The sequence below is a fragment of the Salvia hispanica genome, chromosome 3, assembly GCF_023119035.1.
Source record: "Salvia hispanica cultivar TCC Black 2014 chromosome 3, UniMelb_Shisp_WGS_1.0, whole genome shotgun sequence".
Taxonomy (NCBI): Eukaryota; Viridiplantae; Streptophyta; class Magnoliopsida; order Lamiales; family Lamiaceae; genus Salvia; species Salvia hispanica.
The window spans coordinates 15,478,489-15,501,690 of NC_062967.1; the positions used below are offsets into that span (position 1 = coordinate 15,478,489).

The following is a 23,202-nucleotide window of genomic DNA, read 5'->3' on the forward strand; positions in this document are numbered from 1 at the left end:
AAAACTTATTGAAATATAAATGTGAATATTTGGGGCGAAGTTTGCCAATTAACATAAACCGAAACAAAATGAAGTAAGGAATGGAGGCAAATCTGAGAGTTAGGAAAAAAAAAAATCAAAACTAAAAGAAAGTAGTACCAAAAATAAAATTAAGAATATAAATACGCATACTTCCCCCGTTCCTTAAATTTTGTCAGAATTTGATTGGACATGAGTTTTAAGAAATGTAATAGAAAGTTGATCAAAAAATTAGTGGAATAGTTTTATAGTAATAAAATGTGAGTGAGAGTTAGTGAAATAGTTAGTAGAATATGAGATTCACTACCAAAAATGGTAAAAAGTGAAATATGACAAATTTTGTGGACGGACGAAAATGGAATTATGTGACTAATTTTGTTGGACGAAGGGAGTATTAATTATTAACGAATTATTCGAATCCAACCTAAACCTAATCCGAAATCAACCTGTCCTTATTGATTAACCGGATAAGGAATTAGCTCATTACTTCATCCGCTAAAGTCGAAGATTTCGTTCGCGATGATGTGCATAAGTTTTCGAGTTATCTACCTAGATAAAATTCGAGTTTATGTGTTTCCTTTCCAATTTCAGAATTTAATTGTTCTTCTTAATGTTTGTCTGAGGCTATTAAAGTAAGACAGCCAAATCCTTTGATTGTATGTTTCTCTTGCGCTGCTCTTTCCGTTTCTTATATATCTCCTTGTAAATGTTAAGAAACTCCGTGAGAGAAATTTTTATTTACTTAGACAACTTTTTTGGTGTGTATTTTGTTTAGTTAGTGGTTTTGGATTGTTCGCTTGCCATGCTTATGCGTGAGTAAATGTCATATCCAATTTTATCTCTTGTTCAATTGTTTTTTTCTCAAAAAATCAGCCTTTGACAATATATCTTGGTCTGTTTCCATGATATCAAGATTAAAATGTATCTTATGATTATCCATGTCACTTCCACACATTTGACTAATTTAATCTTAGACAAATTTCATTTTACCTTATCTAATGGAGCATTGTCTTACCATTATTTTAATTAATGAATCAGACGGCACCTTTGAGTATAAAATAAAATAAAAATTCACCTATTTTTGTAGGTTAGGCTATGTTCGTCAATTCACACATTATTACTAGAAGTACTCTCTCCGTTCGATAGTAGATGTCACACTTTCCTTTTTAGTTTGTCCTATAAAAAAAGTTACATTTCCTTTCTAGAAAAAGTTACATCTCACAACAATTATAAAATTATATTTTCTTTTTTTGGTATAAAATTATATTTTCTCTCACCACTTAACACACAAAATAACATCTCCCAAAATCCCGTGTCATTTCCCAAGTGTGACATCTACTATGGGACGGAGGGAGTACTATTTTAAAAGATAAAATATCAGTAAAATTCCCAATTATTTTCGCACTATGATTATATCTTGAACTAATTTTATTTTATAAATCATGAACTAATATGTATTACTCCCTCCGTCCCCGACTTAGAGTCACACTTTTCCATCTCTATCTATTCTTAATTAAGAGTTACACTTCATTTTTACCATAAATAATAAGTAGGTCTCACATTCCACTAACTCAATTCACTCACATTTTATTATAAAATCAATACCAAAAAATGGATCATACATTCCACTAACTTTTTCAAACCAACTTTTTTTTACATTACTTAAAACTCGTATTCGGTCAAAGTGTGACTTTTAATCGGGGACGGGGGGAAGTAATATGTATTGTAACATGAACCAAATGCGAAGTGAAATAACCAATTAAATGAAACAAGAGGAACAAAACTATCTTTTTTTGTGCCATGAGAAAAAAGAATTAAAAGTCTAGTTTTAAATAGTATACCATGATATTAGGCAAACCTTTTTAATTTTTTTAAAAATATTAGTAAACAATTATTTAAATATTTTGATGGAAAATTAAATAGGTAATAATGACCATAAGATAAAAAACGTGTTTGGAAACATTGAGGAAAAAATTATCTAAATATTTTAATGAAAAATTGAACTAGCTAATATTGTCCATTAGATAAAAACATATGTTTAAATCTTGACTATTGGTTTGAAACATTTGCAACTATAAAATCAAACAGTTGTTAGTGACAGAGCCAAATCAAACAGTTAGCAAAAATAAATGTACCTAGAATATATAAATCAAACAATTAGCCAAATGAAACAGTTAGCAACTATAAAATCAAACCGTTGTTAAAATAAATGTAGCAAAAATATATAAATCCTATTGAATAAACATAATTGTACCTAGAAAAAATTAATTTACTTGTCTCAATTGACCAGTTTAATGGAAAAGTCCTCTATTATTGTTAAAACTGTTATCATCAAAAGTAAAATTATACTCCAATAAAGAAGTAGAAAATTTTAGGTAAAAATAATTATATTTTTTAGATGAATAATAAAAGATTTTTTTGCTTCCATGATGGTATACTGTAATAATGCTTACCATATGTCTTTAGGTTTGTTGTTTAATTCAGTAAGGCAATTCATCTATTTGAATTGAATGGTATGTATGGATGAAGCTCCATTGATTTTTTTCTACAACAGGATAGATATGCTCTCTCAAAAAGTTGGAGAATCTATCAATTTAATCTATATCAATTTGCACTTGCTAATGTGAAATGTAGATTTGGTGATTTGTCCTACGTTAGAGTCTTTTCTTGTTCATGAATAAAAAAAAAGTCATCAATGCTAATTGTTTTTTATTTGAGGAGTTGATTACCATGATAATATTGCGAATTCAGATCACATGTTTCAGTGTTAATTTGATTGTTCACATTACCATCAACGACCATAACCGTTGCTTGTATCCGTTGACGTATTCGAGAGATGGTGCTAGGCTTCTTTTGTGGTGTGATTATAAGAGTTGTTTTTGGCATGATTTGGCTAGCAGCAAAGCTAGGGAGATTGAGTAGATTGATTTTAAGGTTTGTATAATTGGTATTTGATCATGTTGATGTTTGAGCCGAGAGCTTGGCCAAAGTTGGTGATGGTGTGGATAAAGTGGGTGAAGAAAAAGTTTTGAATAGTCATAAAGAAATTTAATGTAAGCTAAAGTATGTGGAGTATGGACAGTATGATTTATAGCAGTGAACTTACTTTCATATTTTGTTGATTTCACCTTTATTTTGTAATTTGAATTTGTATTAACTACTTTCATGTGGGTGTTCATCATTAATGTGTGAATTCAGTTCTTTGATTTGTGTCTTACGATTGAAATATGTGATGCATCCTTTGAACAGATGTTGCTAAATTAAATTTTTTTCTTAGGTTTGAGGTACATACATTTTTCCTTATCAAAAATTATCTCTGAATTGAAATGAGTCATTTATTTATGAATAGACCAAAATGGAGCATTAATATTTCATCTCAAAGTACATCATACATGTGAGAGAAGACCTTTAACCTTTATAGACCAACCAAACCATACTAAAGAGTAAAGGGAACTTAATATCCAGGGGAAAAGTACACACACATCTTACTGGACATACATAACTTTTTATTCTAAATTTATAATTAAAACCACATATAATAATAGGATATAGAAATAAACAAACTTAGGCCACTTGTGCATGAGGGATCATTCTTGACATCAACTCTACCATCTCACTCCTCAGCTTTCACAACTGGGACTTCCTCAGCTGCCTCCTTCACCTCCTCAGCCGCGGGCTTCTCTTCCTCGGCCGCGGCTTCCTCTGCCGGAGCTGCAGCCTCCACCTCAGCCGTAGGCTTCTCCTCTTCGGCCTCGGCTTCCGGCTTCTCAGCCTCCTTCTCTGGAGCTGCTTCCTCGGTTGCAACCTCTGGTGTCTCGGCCTCGGGAGCCGGAACTTTCTCGGCCTCAGCTTCTGGAGCCGGTGGCTCGACCTCTGGCGCAGCTGGTTTCTCCAACGGAGCAACTTCTTCAGGTGCTTCTTGAGGTGCAGCTTCGTCGGCCACCACCGTTTCTTGCTCCGCCACGGCGATCACTTCCTCCTTTGGCAGAGTCTCCGGGACTGGCGCCGGTACGGATTGAACCTTCATAAGATAGGAATGTAAATTTATGTAACTATTTATGGTGTGAAATAAAGTTTCATAGAACTATTTGGTTATGCGACATTTGATGGGATATGAATTTAGACAATAAAATTTGGATGCGAACTAATTATAAACCGTATTTAACATTGATATGTAACTAAGCAAGATCAACTTGATCGGAGGAGAACTTGATTTCACTCGATAGTAGTTTGATCATGTGTGAGATAATCTATAACAAAAATTTATGTATTACTAGTAATGTTTTTGTATGTACTAAAGAAAAGGAATTGAAGTAGTACCTCAGCTGTAGCCATTGATGAAATTTGTGTGTGGAGGAAGATGTGATATCTCTAGTATTAAGAGGAGAGAGAGGATTGAATTGCTAATTTGATGATGGAAAGTGGATTATAAGAGAAGGTATTTATAGGGAAGTAAATCAGCTATTTCATAATTAAAATATTGATTATGAAAAAGTAAAGGGATGGGAAGCCACTAGGGATATACATCTCATCATGATCAGTTGTATATACTTTAGGCAGGTCTAGTTGTAAATTTTCGACTTTACAATAAAATGGGGTTTAATTATAGTTCACTTTTTGGTTGAATTGCAAAAATAGTCTGACATTTAACAGCAACAACTTACAGATACATATTTCTAATTGAAAATTCTAACTTCAAGTCCAATGAGAATATTTTGATTTATTTTATAAATTATTTTGAAAATATATTTGTCATTTGATCCTCAAAACGGCCTTAATCAAATTGACCACATCTTATTCGGGTCTTCTATGCCTAAATGTTTTTTCTGAAAACGAAGTCTCGTGCCTAATATTGAGAAAATATTTTTTAAAAAAAGAAAATTTGTTGAAGTATTTATTAGTAGAAAATGAAATTTATCTACTAGGAAAAATTTATCATAATTAAATAAAGATTAATTTTAATGAATAAATAAAATAATAATAATAATAAAATATGATTAATTTTTATGATTAAAAAGGATAGAAGTATAGAACGCTTAGGAATGGGCCGATGCACATGGGGAGGTCACAAATCCACATCATGCTTTCATGTTCCATAAATCTCATAAGTCTAACTTTCTATTAATTGGTAATGCATGCTCTTATATTAATTTATAATATTTATTATACAAATCAGTATAAGCTTCTTTTTTTGTTATTTGTTTTGCTTTTTGAAGATATATATATCCCAACTTAATTAAGTGTGAGATTTTATTTGGCATAAGAACTAATAAAAAAAATTAATAAGTTAAAATGAAAAGTAATAAAGTATAAGGATAATAAAATAAGAGAATAAATAGAAGTATTTTTTGTTAAAAATAAAATGAGTCACTGAACTTGGAAAGTTTCGAAAATGAATACAAATAAATTCACTTCGAAAACAACACGAGCTGTAATGTAAATTGGAAAAGTACAAAACATAAAAATAAAAAGTAGTTAGAAGAATAGTGTTACTCAATAATAAAATCCACCACATTAGTAAGGTAAAATTTGTGAAAATATTTTTAAAAATAAAAAAGTAAACCAACGGTAGAGAAGGCCAAAATAAGTGTCTCGTTAGTATTTTTCTTGAATAGGAGTAATTATGACAAATTGACTCATTAGATACCAAGAAATATTCTGAATAATTTGCATAATAGCATCTAGTAGTGATAGATAATTAAATTATTGTGCAAGATTGTCGTTTCTAACTCAACTGCTGTAATTCAACTCAAAGGGTAAAGTGGAGAGGTGTATAGACCACATCTCCAGCCGTATAGACCATTTTACAGATCATATTGAATTACCAAAGAGGTGTATCTCAAGCCGTAGAGATTACGATTCTAATAAACTTTTTGGTAATTGAATATGGTCTTCAAAATGGCGTACAATAAATCATTACAATCTAATCCCAATGTTATCGTCACATGCAAATTATCGGTTTAGTGAATCATCACATTTCGTGTAATTTGTCTACTAGTATTAACTTGAATGTTCTTCAAAAAAAGTATTCACTTGAATGTTTGTGCATTCTAAGCGACTTTCCACCGCTTCACATAAACCTTTTGCATTTTATTTCATTTTATCATACTATAAAATATACAAGAGAACGGAGTATTTTTTAATTAATCAAAATAAAGAAATTGACTATTTTAGGAATGAATAGAATATAAAATTCAAAATTATGCAAATACTCAGCGCATGTGGCAGCATCCCATGCACTGACTTAAGATTAAAAAGATAGATAAAAAAAAGTGAATAAGACTTAAAGATTAAATGGGAATGAAACAACAATAAATAAATTAATGTTATTTATGAAAAAAAATTGGTTGATTATTCTAAATACAGTTTTAAAACTTTAACATTATAAAAAAATTTAGACCTTCCATCCCTAAAATCCTTAGAGCCTCATAAACGGTACTCCATCCGTCCCTGAAAGTTTGTCACACTTTTTTTCGGCACTCATTTTGTGAAAATAATTATAAATAGTTTTAAGTAGAAGAAAGGTAAAGTAAGAGAGAAAATAATGCAAAGAGAAAAGTCTTAACTAAATTATTTTCTATTTTACTTTACACTCTTTTCGCTCTATCTATTTAATATTACTTGTAGAAGACGAATGCAGAAAATAAGCATGTCAAACTATGAGGGACGGAAAGGAGCAACTCCCATAAACTTACGTTATCTAAGATTTGAAAGATAAAAATATCTTTAGAAATTGTACAGTAAAGCCCTGGGATTTTTTTAAATCTGCTCTAATCGTCCATCTTATTATCATTACAAGAATTAAAGATGAATCTGTAAACAAAGTTTTTCACCGATTGATGATCATGAGTGTATAGACGAAAACTACATAATTAAAGGCTTTACTTCAATTTTGTAGGACCCGCAGTGTGTCACTGTCAGCCAATAAATAAAAATCAAGACGCTGATGTGGCGTCGTTTTCGAATTTCAATCACATACACATGGCGACCGCCCTTCTCTAGTCCGTGGGCCCCGCCTCATAGCCTTTCGGTAGTCGCACACACTTGACGTGGGCCCCAAATACGTGCCGCCACATGGTGCCACGCTGGATCACAGTCAGCACCGCCCACCTGACTCTGTGATAGTAATTGCTTTTTGTAGAAAAGGGCTGAAAACTTTTCGATTCTAAAAATTTAAGACTCTACTAACATTAATTCAAAGAAAAATAAAATGGTACTGAATTTTAAACCTAGGGATATAATAGGTGGAGAAAATGATGTTGCTTTAAAAATGTGTCAAAATATTTAAAAAAATAAAACTATGCTACTTTGATTGAGTAAAACAAATATAATATAAATATATAATGTTGTAAGTACATAAAAACAAAAATTAATAGAAAATAAAAATATGAATTAATTTATTTTAATTCTCTCTTTTTTCTCTCATTTATACTCTTTTTTTTTTATCTCTGTAATTTCTTCTAAAAATACTACTCCATAATTGGTACTTAGTATTAATTCTAACTACTGTTCTTACCAAACAAGAGCGGATCCTCACTATATGGGCCGATAAGGCTAGAAACACAAACTTGCACAAAATCAAGTAGTCATGATTTATACTATCTTGCGCATAAGCTTTGCACACCATCTTACTGCGTTTTGTTACAAAAATTAATATCTCTAGTTTGTCTCTGTTATATATTTTACCCCATTATTCACTAAAATTACACCCAAATGTCATTATCTACATTAAAATAAATCAAAACAAAAATAAAAACCAAAAAAGTCAAAAAGGGACTTCCACCAACTCACTTAATTTATTACACACTCCACTAACTCACTTCATTTATTACACACTCCACCTCTCACTTCATTAATTACACACTCCACCAATTCCTTAAAACTCGTGCCATAACTAACAAAATCAAGTAGTCATGATTTATACTATCTTGCGCATAAGCTTTGCACACCATCTTACTGCGTTTTGTTACAAAAATTAATATCTCTAGTTTGTCTCTGTTATATATTTGGATTTGATCGAATGGAGGTAGTATAAATTCATATTTTAATTCATATTTTTATATATTTGTAAGACGTGCATATCAGAACTCATTACATATGAGTAGATGCGGTGAGTGAAGAGAGGATAAAAATATGTGCAATTTTTATTTCTGTATATCCTAATAAAATATAGTCATTTCTATTTTTATAGAATATTATCCTCCAACTCATTACCTATATATCATTAAAAACTAATAATAATATGAGTTTTACTATCACTTAACACTACTTTAATTACTATCATTCTTCTCATTTCTCTTAACTTTATTAATTGTGCATTAATTACCGTGTTATTTTAAATGCACATATATTATGGGACGACGAGAGTATATAACTTTTAAAAATTGATTAAATGTGTCATTTTTCCTAGACGAATTATCCATAAAATAATTTTATATAAGATGACATTGTTGATAATATGCCTTTATTAAAGTATGTAAGTGGCAGTATATACTTTCATACATGCTTATATGTTTGTATGTTTTTCATTTCTAATTTTTAATTGACATTTGAAAATATTAATATTGGGAGAGATGTAAACAATTAAAAACATGCATGACTTTTATAAAAACTTTAAACTATTTTCTGATGATGAAGATTTGTGATCATTGCATCTTCCTTGATGCATAATGCAATCATAGATTCGACTCCTAGATGAAGCAATTTTTTAATAATAAAATATTTTAAATCTCATTTATTATATTCAAAGATTGACCAAAATAAGTCGCCGAAACACCAAAACTTACAATATTATTAGGCTCGTTCTCTGATCTCCTATTTTTCTATTTGACACAAATGCATAATCTATTCACCATTACTTGTTAAGATCAAGTCAGCAAAATTATAAGTAAAACTTAACAAATTAATATACCAACCATCAAATCTACAAATTTCAATCAAATAAAACAACAAAATAACTACAAAAAGAAAAACCCGGCACAATATACAATACATTAATGGATCTTCGCTACCATAAACAAGAATGTTTGAATCAGTAAATCTCATATGCATATTTATTAGTACTAGTATACACTGTTAAAAATGGAGAACTGAATGCGAATGCAGAGAAATACTAGGAAGAAGACGGGTAAAAGTGCCTTAACAAAAAGAAAAGAAACCGTCGATAAAAAATGAGAAAAAATTGGGGATTTCCTTTATTAATGATTACATTGTGATAAGCATAAGTTTGCCTAAAAATAACACAATCAAATGCCTTAGAGCATCCACAGTGCCGGCTAGCCGATTCGCGTTGCTAGCCGATCGGCTAGCCGAACCATTGTAGTCGCCAGCAGCGAATCGGCCAGAAAATCGGCGTGGGCTAGCCGATTCAGAGGCGCTGGCCGCCATTGTGGCGTGCCGATCGGCCGCGCCTATTTTCGTTTTTTTTAAAAAAAATTTTGAAAACCTATATATACGCGATTTTAGTTTCATTCTCATTTGCACCATTTGTTTTAACGAGTTTTCTCTCTCTCTCTAACTTTCTGTACAAGAGCATCATCGAGCGATGGACAACAACAACGAGTCCAGTCCGGCGACGAGCGGCTCTCATACGCCCACGGAACCCGTGGGATCTGGATGGGGCCGAGATGGGTGGGCGAGATGGGCCCAAGGTTTAACGTCCCTTGGGGGCAGTTGATGGGGATGATGGCTGGAGCACGGGGGGGAACCAGGGAATATGCCGTGGGGGATGCCTGGCGGACGGCAAGGGAGCGGCGGGCAGTCAGCGCCGGGGTGGGGAGGTATGCCCCGGATGCAGCAGCAATGATGCAGCGAGATGATGGGGATGATGTGGCAGGGAGGGATGCAGCACGGTATGCATCCCGGGATGCGAGGGGGGGACACGGTCTATCGTCCCTCTCTTGATTTTTTGATGGCTTCGTCTCACACGTCGACCCAAGTGGAGACGCGCAGTTCACTGGCGATGACCTTTTGTCATTGCATGATATGGGGATCGATCTCGGGGATCCGGACACTCCCGTTCCAGCGGGTCGGGCCGCGCCGAAGAAGAAGAAGGGCAAAGGGAAGGGCAAGGCGGTCGGCGAGTCCTCGCAGCCCGGTGTGGACGATACTCCCACGCGGAGGAAGTGGACGGAGGATGAGTACGCCGGCGTGGCCAAGGCATGGTTGACGGTTTGTGACGATCCGCTGGTTGCGAACAACCGGCGGGTCGTCAACATGTGGGCGAAGATTAGAGCGGCCTACGGAGGAACTGCCCGCATGGGAAGGACTACGGCGGGGAGGAGTGCCGGAAGGGGTGGGAACGGATCGGGGCCGCGGTCGGCGGATTTTTGGGGTTGTACGCCAACGCCCTCCGCCCAGGTGACTAGTGAGGAGAATGAGGAGGACGCCCGAAGGATAGCGATGAGAGAGTCGGTTCCCCTTGCCGGGGAAGTATAAGGAGTTCCTCTTACGGGAATGCTTTGTTCTTGAAGGACTCCGAGAAGTTCCGGGCGGGGTGCGACGCTGGGTGGCCGAAGAAGCGAGAGGCTGAACTATTCCGGCGACTACGGCGGCAGCCGGCGGATCCCATGACCTCCCCCCGGATGCGAGGAGTTTCCGTCCCCTCCATCCGCTACTCGTCGCCCTCGCCCGGTTGGCCAAAAGCGGGCGCAACGGGCAGCGAGGAGAGGATCCCCCCTATCGCTCATGAGGTCATTTCGGCCCCCCCACCCCCACGCGCGTACACGTTATTCTCGCGTGCGAAGACGGAGGAACGTATGTTCGAGGTCTTCCAAGAGTGGAAGGCCGCAACCGACCCCACGGAGAAGATGTTCCTCTACTCGATGCTCGAGAACATGCGGGTGGATTTGGATGCCTCGAGGGCACCTGGTGGGGGGTTCAGACGCGGGCTCGAGATACCGGGCGGCGGCGGCGACGCGAGCAGTAGAGAGTGGCGGGGCTCGTGTGTGGAAGCTCTTTTTTTTTTGAAAAAAATCATGTATTTTTTTTAATCTATGTACCTTTTTTTTTTAATGAAATGAATGAATTTTCCCGTATATGTCTCGTAAATTTAATTCCATAATTTAATCGTAAATTTTATTCTGTAATTTAATCGTACATTTTATTCCGTAAAATGTAGTTATTTTTGAATTATTTTTATTGCTGTTGGCCTATGCTGATGTGGCAGGTGGATTTTTAGTGCTGCTGATGTGACAGGGAGAGAGAGTGTTTGGCCTATAGCTGGCCTATTACCATTGTGGATGCTCTTATATAGGCTAGGAAAAGTGCGAAACGCTAACTAAAATGGCATAAGAAGTTCAACTAATTAATGAAATGCTAACTACTTATATTTTGATTTTTCAATTTTAACATACACTTTCATATACAATCATATGCAGTTTTTTGTTTAAAACAAGTACTATGTTGTTTTTCAAATCGTTTAACAAATTGAGTTACGATTATACACTTGTATACATGTAATGCAATTGTGTTTCTTTTAAGAGCACTTTAGACTGTTTTTAGCGGTAATTAAGTACTCCATCTGTTCCACTAGAAATGAAACGTTTTGCATTTTGGGTTATTCCATTAAAAATGAAACGTTTCTTAAAATAGAAATAACTTTATCTCTACTTTTCTCTTTCTCTTACTTTACTCTCTCTTCTTTAACTCACAAAACAACACTACATAAAATGTTGTGCCGAAAAGCAAACGTTTCATATTTATTGGGACGGAGGGAGTATATTTTTGCACTCAACTCGGCACGTATTTAAAGACGTCTAACAATTTAATATGTTGATGGACTTGAAATTGTGCCTAAAATCCTTTACTATATCATAGTTAAAGAGTCTTATGTAGCCACATATACCTTTTAGCTATGCCGTTCCAAAGATCAAATTTAATAGCGTATACTCATGGGCCAGCAGTGTTAACTTCCAATTACAACCAATTACATATTCTCGCATATCATATGCCCGTTAAGCAATATATATATTTCAAATGCCTACTTCATGATCATTAACTGGAGGCAACTGAGAATCATAAACATAAAGTGTTGTGACATAATAAAGCAATTGTGTAATCGAGATAAACAGAAACATAAAGAGAAATAGAATTTACGTGGTTCACCAACGTTGTGTTGGCTACGTCCACGGGCAGAAACGGAGAACAGATTTTATTCAGATTGTTTTTAGATTAGGGAGTTATGCGCCCTACTTCTATATAAATAGGCACACAAACGACGGACTAGGCCCAATAAAAAATTAAGGCAGCGAGACCCCCGTTTAGCTAGCGGCAAACTATATAGTATCAAGACGTACTAACATAAAGGATAGTAGTACTTGCATATGCAAAACTAGAAATTCATGAAATTAGAATATTTAAGCTTAATTGATATATGCAAAAAATTCACAATGTTACTAAGATGTAAGTAATTATCGATATATAGGCCATCTTCAAGGGACAACACACCTCGATTCATTATTAACATGCACAAGAAACATAGCCATTGAAAACAAACTTGAATTCCTAATTAACCAAACCAACCTTACAAGCCGATGCCAAAAGCCAACCTAGCTAGGCTTAAACGGAGCAGCTGCATTTGCACTGCGATAGGCACTTCTTGCAATCGGCGAGGCGCGGATAGCCGGTGCCGCAGTCGCATTTCTTGACGCATTTGGAGCGCGACGCGCCGCCCCAGAGGCACCGCGCCGTGCACTGCATTATCGGCACGCATCTGGGGCAGCCCGACTTCAACTGCCGCACGATGCAGTTTCTGCAGCCGCCGTTGCCGGAGGGGCTGCAGCCCTTGCACGGCGGAGCCACCAACAACAGTACCAGCATCACCAAGCAGACTATAAACGGCGCCCCTCGCATCGGAAAATATTGTTATCAGGAAGGGATTGGTTTTGGCAAATTAAAGAGACGGTGCAGCCTTTGTATTTATAGACGTTCTTATGTTATGTTATGCCATCACCTGATTTAATTCTGTGTCTGATGATTGTTTGTTGGCTGATTAGTTTCTTTCATTGTAGTTAAGTGGATTTGACTTCTTGGCTGTTTACTGATAAATTTGGTGTGAAAATTGAATGCCTGGTGATGGCCACAGGGTTTGCCTTGGATTGCTAAATATTAATGGCTCCTCCAAATTGAATTCCAACACTGCCGCGTGCTTCGGATAGAAAAGAAAAAAAATGGTCAATTTATTATTCTAGCATAACGTAAGAGATACTGACTCACGACAACAAAGTTGATGCTACTACTATAACTTTGTTCGATACTTAGATTAGGACAATAAAAAAGGGTTTATCGACATTATTTTTATTTGATTGTGTTCTAAGGTTTATAAGAGCATTCACTATAATTTCATCCACGAGTCAACATGCCATGTCATTATTTTTCGTGTCAAGCCACAACGCTCATAATGTCTTTGCCCTTTGAAACCATATGTTTCACCGATTAATATAAAACTTATTTTTTCTCTCACTTAGCACATAAAATAAAATCTCTTAAAAATATCCGTATCATTCCATAAATGTGACATCTTTTCTGAAACGGAGGTAGTATCCGAAGGGACGTAAATACTTTCTGTTTAACTCATCCATTTTTACTCCGCGTATCTTAATTTAAACTTTTCCTGTATTCAATTTTTTAGTTCTTGTTCTGAATTTTAGGGTAGGACTGATAATTTTATTAGCGATTATCGGTTTACCATTAATTGAACCGAAATTGCTTGGTTATTAAATAACCAAAAACCGAAGATCACTATTTCGGTTCAGTCACGATCATTTATTTAGGATGCAAATAGTTAACCATTTGGCTAAACTGTGATTTAACCGATAATTAATTACATTGTAATTGTATAATATTAAAATTTAATTCTAATTACAATATGAATATATTACTACTGAAATGGGTTCGGCCCATATATCTCATCTTAGCCCAAGCAAGCATCACCGATTTTTTACATCCGATCATTAATTACATTGTAATTGTATAATATTAAAATTTAATTCTAATTTGCGATTTCATACGTCCACCGAGGTAAATCAAATCCGGGATAAAATTCCAATGCAATTATGCAAGATAACCATGGCACATCTATTGAACTACGTGTAAATCTCGAAAATAAAATACTCCCTGTAGTATTAGTAGAGGAGCTACTTTCCTTTTTGGTTTGTCCCAATCAAAGATGACCCATTACTTAAAATGGAAACACCTTTTATCTCTACTTTATTCCTTCTCTCCTACTTTATTCTCTCCACTCAACACACAAACTAAAGTTGCATAAATAACCATGGCACATCTATTGAACTACGTGTAAATCTCGAAAATAAAATACTACTGTAGTATTAGTAGAGGAGCTATTTTGAATCATGATTGAACATTACCAGTACTCCATAATTTATTAAGTGACACATTTTTCAAGTACATTTATACTATTATTACTTTATTAGTATGACAGTTAAGTAGTCATAATCAACGGTGTTGAGGAAAAGAAATCAATCCTACGGTGGAAATGATCCCACAGGGCCCACATGTATATTCAACTTCAATCTTTCCAAAAACCCCATTTTTATCTTTTCACTGTAACGTTCTTGGAAGGGGAGGATGGCGTTTGGGGCCTCGCGGGGGCTCCGGGACCTTGGGAGGGGTCTGGCGCATTAGGGGGCCCCCACGTGGGGCCCCGGGGGCCAAGGGTTTGGCTAGACTCCCCGCCCGGTGCCCCCGAAAATGCGAATCAAATTTCATGTTGTACCCTGAAAAAACAAAAAGAGGATCATATATTTTCGGTTGAATGATGATTTATTTTGATGTGAGTCTCTTTAAATAGAGATTTAACGTCTGCAAAGGAAAAAAAAAGGAAACTAGGGAAAGGGGAAATAAATTAAATTTAAAACATCCCGAGATCACTCATGATCCCGATTTTTTTTAATGATCTCCCTTTTCCCCCATGATCTTCTTTTGGGCCCCCCCGGCTTTTCTATGATCTTCTGTACTGGCGAAATTTTTTCCCCCTCTTCGAGGAGGCCCGGACAAACCCCAAGTTTTTTTGGGGACCTCCAAAAGAATTGGTTTCAATGGCCGGGGGGACATGGTATTTGATCGGCGGGGAACATATTTTAAAAGGTCGATTTCGTCCGCCCCTTGCCCTTTTCAAAGTGGAGGTCAGTTATGCTTGCGGTGAAGCGTTGGATGCGAAAATGTGCTCATGTTGTTTTTCCCCCTTGTCTTTTCTTGGACTTGATTGAGTTCGTTTAGGGGGACCCCCCAAAAAAGTTCGCAAAAACATGAGCAAGTGATCTATTTCCAAAATTTTCGCCGCATACCCCGCCTTGAGCACCAGACACGATTTTACCGAAGACATTAACCGAGTTGATCGGGATCCCCAAACCCCGATCATCGAATAAAAAACCGTTAACCCAAAATCACTTGTTCAACATGAAGACCATAACCCATGTTTCCAAGTACGGAATTCTCCGCCAATGTGCATAAGGGGGCGGGGCCCCGGGCCACTTTGTTCACGGGGTTTGTGGAGTGATTGTGGCTCGAAGACCCCACAAAAATCATACTTTCCATCCAGTAGGATTTCCTTATCTTTCTCAACACTGGAACCGGGGAGGGGGAAGGGTAGCGCCATTTTAACCTTATTAATAATTCCTTGATGGCCCCTGGCTAAGATCATCCTTGAGATCGAGACTTCAATCCCTAGGAAATTGGGATTTCCCCCCTAAATCTTAAGGAAAAGTTAATTTAGTTCGAAAAACAAAGGGATCGCAGATAACTCCGTGATCGATGTCACCCAAAAAGGAGCAAGTAGGAAATGCCTTTAGGTGCGCCGATGGAAGAAGGTGTCGAGATTGAACAAACCCGAGAAGAAAAAGGGGCCCCGGGTATGGTGGAGAACCGGCCGAAACTTTTTTGGGGGTAAGGGTCTTGTTATTTGCTACGGGGCCCGGGGGGGCCTTGTTCAAATCGGGTACGAGGTAAAATCTTTTAAAGATCCTATTGAGAAAAGCGTTATTGCCCCAAATGGGTAATGGACCCCCCATGGTGGCAATACTAAAATAAGGGCAATTTTGGGGTTTTTTCACAAGGGGAAAAAGGTTTGGTGAAATGGCCGGGCTCGGGAGAAACCTTGAGAAAAAGGGAAGCTTTGGTGGTATGTCCGGTTCCAAAGTTTTGATTTTGAATACCCGGGTGCAAAATAAGATTTTTAGGGGGATAAAAGATCGGGTTTTTTTCTAGGAGGGCAAAAATTCTTCAGGGCCAATTTCCCGACGGGAAAGTAGGGAATCGGTTTGGGGGAATGGTGGGGGTTGGGTGCGTGTGAAGAAAGGAATAGTTTGGGTTTGAAAATCCCCAGAGCGAGTGGTCATGTGATGTGATGATTTTGGGGGAATGGGGGGAGAGGGGCAATTTTTGGGGGAAGGGGAGATAGCAAATTTTGGGTCCGTAGATGCGGAGAAGGAGGGACATTATCATGAGAGTTGGCGGGCATTTCGGGTTGGGGAGGCGTTTTCGGGATTTGGGGTGTTAAAGAAAAGGGGGAAGGGTCAAATTTAAGGGTGATGTGGAGCGGGAGAGTATGTGGGGGGGGCGGTCGGGGTGATGTGTGTAGTGGAATGTAAGGGGGGGGGTTGTTAAGAATGTGAATATGGAGAGGGGATGGTAAAGATACCGGGGAAATGGAGGGGGGAGTTGGGGATTGAAAGACTTGAAGGGGGAAAAATTTTCAAAAATGATATCGGAAAACTACCTTTCCATTAGATAAGAGAGCTTTTTATCCTTTGTGTTTAGGGCTTAACAAAGGGAAAGTGGTGTCACTTGGAGCTTTTTCTTTTTCGGGGCCAGTATGTGGATAACAAAACCCAACCTTTAAATCGGGGTGATAGGTCGGGGCTTAAAGGCCTCTCATGGGGAGAGGGGGCCCGGAGAATAGGGGTGGGCATCCCGGGTTTATGAGGTGTACCCTTTTTAAATGCATCATCCCCGAAATATGTAGGAGGGGCGGGGTAGAAGAGCGAGCCCGCTCAACAACATGACGATTTTGTTGGTAGCCCTTTTTTTCGGGGGTGATGGGGGAAAAAAGATGATGAATCCCCTCTTTTGAAGAAGAGAGGTAAGAGCCCATATTCTCATTTTTCGATTGGAAGATAAAATCTTGGGTTTAATTGTGTTTCAACATTGGCCCTTTAAATGTTTGAAGGCATCGGACTTCCCTTGGGTTTAAAATAAACATTCTTTTTATTGATCGATAAAGTTGACAAAATAAACAAAACCATTCCCGAAGGGGTTGGGGCGGCCCCCAAAGATCCTTTTAACTAATTGAAAAGGTTTTTTGTATTGAGTTTGAGAAGAGGCATAAGGTGGCGATGACTCGCCCGACAAGAATGACATAATAAAGAGACTTATTTAATGAAAGGATATTTTCTTTTAAATCTTTCCCACAATATTGAAAGCCAAGGCCAAATCTTTGCCCAGGATCTAAAGGCTTGAAATTCGGAAAAAGGGGAAAGGGCCCTAGTCTTAAAGGCAAACAGATGAGTTAAGCTTGAACTCTTGGGAATTAAGGCTTAACTTTTGGGGGATTTTGAACAAAAAAAAATTGTAGAGGGTTGTCAAAATGACCTTTTAGGAGTATGGCCTTTGGGGATTTGATCCTTCACAAACAATAAGATGGATGAAATTCAAAAACACATTGTTATCACGAGCAAAAGTGAGACACTTAGCAAATTTTTGGTGACTTTGGGGACATTAGGAGATTATTGAGCAAGAATGAATTTTGTGGAAGGAAAAGGGCTTAAGTATTGGCCCTGACAATACCAAGGGCCTCCATCACCAATTGTAGAAAAGGGTTTTAATGGTTTGGGGAGGTGTTCAAGGTTGAAAATCTTAGTAACGGGTTAGTGGCGCCCCATTGGGGGACCGGAGGGGAAAAACCTCTTTTGAGATATTTTGGGGCATAAACAAATTGGGCAAAGTTCCCCAGAGGGGGGTGTGGTTGTTCAGGGGGAATGTTTTCTTTTTGGGCGGGGGGCTTTAGGAGTTTTTTGTTTCCGGGCCCTTTTCCCTTGAATGGCCCGTTTAAAAACGCGGAGAGATTGAGTTGTTATGTAGGTATATTGGAATGAGAGAAGGTTGTTGTGTAGAGAGCATATTTGTAACAATGGTTCCCTCTGTTTCACCCATTGCTCGGATAATGAGCGGCGGAAAAAAAAATCAGGCCTAGGAAAACCTATGCGCTGATACCATAAAGGAAAAGCAAGAAAAGAGGTATGCAATATATTTTTTGCTGTGTTGAATGATGATGTTATTACTGATGTGAGTCTCTTTAAATAGAGATTTCAGAACGTCTGTACAAGGAATAAAAAGGAAACTATGGAAGGGAAATAAATTAAATTTGAGGCAATCCCTGAGATCACTCTATGATCCCTGATTTTGTTCTATTATTGATACTCCCTTTTCTGGCTTTGCTCCATGATCTTCTACAGCTGTGACTGCCACCTTTTCTGGCTTTTCTCTATGATCTTCTAAGTCGGATAAGTTGTATCCTGTGCCTCCGATTGAGAATGGGACCAAGGGCAAGAACCATTTGCCTAAGGTTGTGTTGAAGCCTTCAAATGGCACTGCAAGAGCTAACCCGAATGCTAGTAAGGATACCAACCATAAGGAACAGTTTCCCTCTCGATCAGTGTTCTCTTCAGTTCATCGAAAATCTGAAGAGCCTGTGATACAATACAGGCCGTTGAAGCTTGTTTATGACCATGACATAAGGCTAGCACAAATGCCTGTTAATTGCAGTCTGAAAGTTTTAAGGGAAATTGTAGGTAAGCGTTTTCCAATGTCAAAAGCCGTGCTGATTAAGTACAAGGACAGTGATGGGGACTTGGTGACTGTAACATGTTCAGCTGAGCTTAGGCTGGCAGAGTCATCAGTTGACAATATGATTCCGAAAGACCCTGATACTGAAAAGGGAAATGCGCCTGGGATGTTGAAGTTGCATATTGTTGAAGTGAGTCCGGAGCAGGAGCCGCCTTTACCGGAAGAGGAAGAGATTGTGGAGGCTGAAGGAGATGAGAATGTGTCCCAATCTTCTGCCGCGGAATCTCTTGGGGATGCTGTGGACTCTGAGATTGATAGCATTGACAAAGTTGCTCAAAAGGAGAAGACAGGAGGAACAGAGGATCCGGAGTGTAAGGAAGTGGAGATGGATGATTGGCTATTTGAGTTTGCGCAGCTGTTCCGGACCCATGTAGGGATTGACCCTGATGCTCACATTGATCTTCATGAGCTTGGGATGGAGTTGTGCTCTGAAGCCCTTGAGGAGACAGTGACTAGTGACGAGGCTCAAAGTCTTTTCAACAAGGCCGCCCTCAAGTTCCAGGAGGTGGTTGCTCTGGCTTTTTTCAACTGGGGAAATGTTCATATGTGTGCAGCAAGGAAAAGAATGCCTGTAGATGAATCGGCTGATAAAGAAACGATGAATGCACAGCTTCGAAATGCTTATGATTGGGTGAAAGACAAGTATACCCTTGCTAAAGAGAAGTATGACGAGGCTCTAATGGTCAAACCAGACTTCTATGAAGGATTGTTAGCTCTAGGCCAGCAACAATTTGAAATGGCTAAACTTCATTGGGCATTTGTATTAGCAAAGAAAGAGGATCTATCGAAATGGGATCCGAGCGAGACCATTGGTCTCTTTGACAGCGCAGAAGAAAAGATGAAAACAGCAACAGCAATTTGGGAGAAGCTGGAGGAGCAGAGAGCTAATGAGTTGAAAGATCCTAGTGCAAACAAGGATGAACTATCGAAAAGGAAGAAGAAACAGGGTAATGGTGCACAAGGTGACTCGGGTCATGTAGGGGACATTTCACCCGAGGAAGCAGCAGAGCAAGCTGCTGCTATGAGATCACAAATTCACTTATTTTGGGGCAATATGCTTTTCGAAAGATCTCAAATTGAATGTAAACTCAACATGCCTGGATGGAACAAGAATCTGGATGTTGCTGTGGAGCGATTTAAACTTGCTGGAGCTTCTGAAGCCGACATCTCTACAGTTCTGAAAAATCACTGCTCTAACGAAGAACCTTCTGTTGGGAAATCAGAAAAAGACTGAGGTTGTTGTGCCTACTGGTGTGGTTTACAAAGATGACCGAAAATTTCCACAACTGTAGGTTCATGTGTGACCGATGCAGTGCTCGATAACCCTTTTATGATGGTATACTCGATCGTGGTTCTAGAATGGAGTCGGAATTTTATTTTTAGCTCTTCAGCTGGATCGCCTACCCGTGGGATTTAATCGACCCCATACTTTAATGTTTCCTATCATGTCCTTAGCTTCTAGACTTGAAAGCTAACCTAATTTTTGCAATGGTCATAAAGAAAGTTTTGTTTTTTGCATGTACTTCTAATTTGTCGAATCATGTTTGCTTCTCATCATCTTCTAGAAATCTGATTTTGAGCTCTTTGAGACCTTTGATTGTGAGTTCTTTGGGTTTAGATATGTGATTTGTCTACAGAGTTTCTTGTTTCTGAACCTAAAATACTTATTTACTTGCTGGAATGTTGATGATTTTCGTTGTGGAGTTCTTAGGTATATGGTCACCTCCATACCTGAAAATTGGGAGTACATAAATATTAGGAAGTTATAGCAACCTAAAATACTTATTTAATTGCTGGAATGTTGATGATTTTCGTTGTGGAGTTCTCAATATTTGTGGCTTCGGTTTACTAAATATTGGTAATAACTACTATCTTAAAGTTTAAGCTAAAAAATCAATATTGACTCACAGTCTAGTTTATAATTTCAGTATTGACAAGCCTAATTTATAATTGACAATTAGAGTATTACTCCATTATTTATAAGGGATAATATTTAATAACTAAAAAACATAACGAGCAACAAGTTTTTTTTAATTTTCAGAACACTAGATATTTGTAAAATTCATGATAAATTCCGAAAAAGAAAAACAAAGAAAGAAAATATAAGAGAGAGAGAATGGACGATGGGGTAAGGGCTTCTAAATTTGCCACGTGGCCACGCAAAAAAACCCATGTTTCTGCCAAAACAAAACAGAAAAGAAGAATACAATAGAAGGTTGTAGAAACTATATTTTGGTAAAACATACTCCTATCCTATACTTGAATATATAGAAAAATAAAAAATAAAAATAGAAAAATAAAGAAAAAATGAAGAATGTATAAACCACAAATTATTTGCAAAAGAGCGAAAAATGTTTAAAACCAATAAGCCTAATCTGTGTCAATCTCAGAGTCACAAACGCATGAACAAAAACCCAAGCACTACAAAGTAATCACGCAATTCGCCACCTTCTTCTAACAAAAACTCATCACTCTGTTGTTTTCAATCTACTCTTTCTCTGTTTTCAACTTCTCCTCTCTAATTCGAAAAAAAATAATCCCAAAATCATGATTTCTTCAATCGCTTCAACGTCCACAAAAATGGCGTCAACCGCTTCCGTCAATCAATTCCCCCGCATATTCCAGCAGAGCTCCAAATTAATCCCCAACGCCTCCTCTTCTCCGTTCAATCGGATCAATTTCCCGTCTCTCTCAGCAAAGCCGGCGGCGAATTTCTCCATGAGAGCGGTGGTGAGCGACGACGAGTGGGGGCCCGATCCAGAAGCGCCGGCGGTGGCGGTTTTGGAGAAGAAGGCGCCGGAAATCGACGCGCTGAAGAAGCAATTGATTGCCAGTTTCTACGGAACGCAAAGGGGGCTGAGCGCCTCCGCCGAGACGCGTGGGGAGATCGTGGAGCTCATATCGCAGCTCGAGGCTAAGAACCCTACCCCTGCCCCCACCGAGGCTCTCACGCTGCTCAACGGGAAATGGATACTCGTGTAAGTTCTGCTTCCGCCATAACTTAATTGGGGATTTGTGTAATTACATTCGAATCAACACAATTGCAATATCGAATTACATCTTGTTTGTGAATTGATTTTGAGATGATATGTAATTGATCTCTGTAGCTATACATCGTTTTCGGGTTTGTTTCCCCTGCTGTCGAGGGGTGCTGCTCTGTCTCCGGTGAAAGTTGAAGAGATATCGCAGACAATCGACTCCGTTTCATTCACCGTGCAGAACTCCGTCGTGTTTGCTGGACCGTTGGCCACAACTTCCATCACCACCAACGCTAAATTCGAACTCCGGAGCCCCAAACGCGTGCAGGTTTGCTGTTCTACCTCTTTAGCATCGTTCGTCTCATTTAAAGTGGAGCATTTTCTCTGATTTTGTACATTATTGATAATGTTTTTAATTTAGGGAATATGTCATTTTAAATAGCACGTCTCGGAAAATGAAAACGAGTCACTTTAAATTGGTCGGAGGTAGTGCTTCACTTCTCTTTGTTATGAGTAATTAGGTTGTAGGAGTATAAGATATTAAGGTGTCCTTCGGTTACCAGGACTCATTATCGTATGATTATTTCGCATAGGATTAAGTCATGAGATTCAATCTCGTGAACCAAACATAATACAAGTAGTATTTAATAATGAGATAATCTTTGTATTTTATGCAGTAATATAAAATATCTGAATTAAATATATCAAGCTTTATCAATTACTGTGAGTCTTACAGATTAAGTTCGAAGAGGGGGTGATCGGCACACCACAGCTGACGGACTCTATCGAACTGCCAGAAAATGTGGAGTTTCTGGGGCAGAAGATTGACCTCTCGCCGTTCAAAGGCCTGCTCACCTCCGTGCAGGACACGGCCTCATCCTTGGCCAAGACTATCTCCAGCCAACCGCCATTGAAGTTCTCCATCCCTGATCGCAACTCTGAGTCGTGGCTGCTGACTACATACCTCGACGATGACCTCCGGATTTCGAGAGGAGATGGAGGCAGCATATTTGTGCTCGTCAAGGAAGGCAGTCCCCTTTTGAATTGACTCTTTAGACACCACTCTCTCTTTTCTCTTGGGCTTGTGAAATAAATATGAGCGATCAATAATAACTTAGATCAGATACTATCTATGTAGTTGGAGTTATCAATGTTCAATACAATATTATGACAATACAACGGAATGGTGATTGGTTTTAGGGCATCTGCAAAACGGTGCTTGGGTCACTCACAGGGGATGGAACGCATCCAAGATGTGTTGGAGGGATTTGTGGGATGGGCATCGCGATTTGAAGTCAAGGGCAGCCTGACGTCCTGTCACGTGCCCCTTGCTTCTCGATCAATG

The 23,202-nt window shown here is 38.1% G+C and overlaps 3 protein-coding genes and 1 pseudogene across 3 annotated transcripts; 2 read left to right on the plus strand and 2 right to left on the minus strand.

The window, feature by feature from the left end:
- Positions 1–3,364: 3,364 nt before the first annotated feature.
- Positions 3,365–4,473, minus strand: LOC125214129 (major latex allergen Hev b 5-like). Its single transcript, XM_048115028.1, has 2 exons — positions 4,339–4,473; positions 3,365–4,039 (listed from the first exon to the last, which is right to left on the minus strand). Exons 1-2 carry the CDS (start codon positions 4,351–4,353, stop codon positions 3,632–3,634), a joined length of 423 nt encoding a protein of 140 aa, XP_047970985.1. The 5' UTR covers positions 4,354–4,473; the 3' UTR covers positions 3,365–3,631.
- Positions 4,474–12,414: 7,941 nt separating this feature from the next.
- Positions 12,415–12,928, minus strand: LOC125216761. The gene has a single exon (XM_048118526.1). The coding sequence runs from the start codon at positions 12,868–12,870 to the stop codon at positions 12,577–12,579; it is 294 nt and encodes a 97-aa protein (XP_047974483.1). The 5' UTR covers positions 12,871–12,928; the 3' UTR covers positions 12,415–12,576.
- Positions 12,929–15,817: 2,889 nt separating this feature from the next.
- Positions 15,818–20,525, plus strand: LOC125209402 (annotated as a pseudogene).
- Positions 20,526–21,230: 705 nt separating this feature from the next.
- Positions 21,231–23,056, plus strand: LOC125214973 (light-induced protein, chloroplastic-like). Its single transcript, XM_048116235.1, has 3 exons — positions 21,231–21,857; positions 21,987–22,185; positions 22,594–23,056. Exons 1-3 carry the CDS (start codon positions 21,427–21,429, stop codon positions 22,903–22,905), a joined length of 942 nt encoding a protein of 313 aa, XP_047972192.1. The 5' UTR covers positions 21,231–21,426; the 3' UTR covers positions 22,906–23,056.
- Positions 23,057–23,202: the final 146 nt, after the last annotated feature.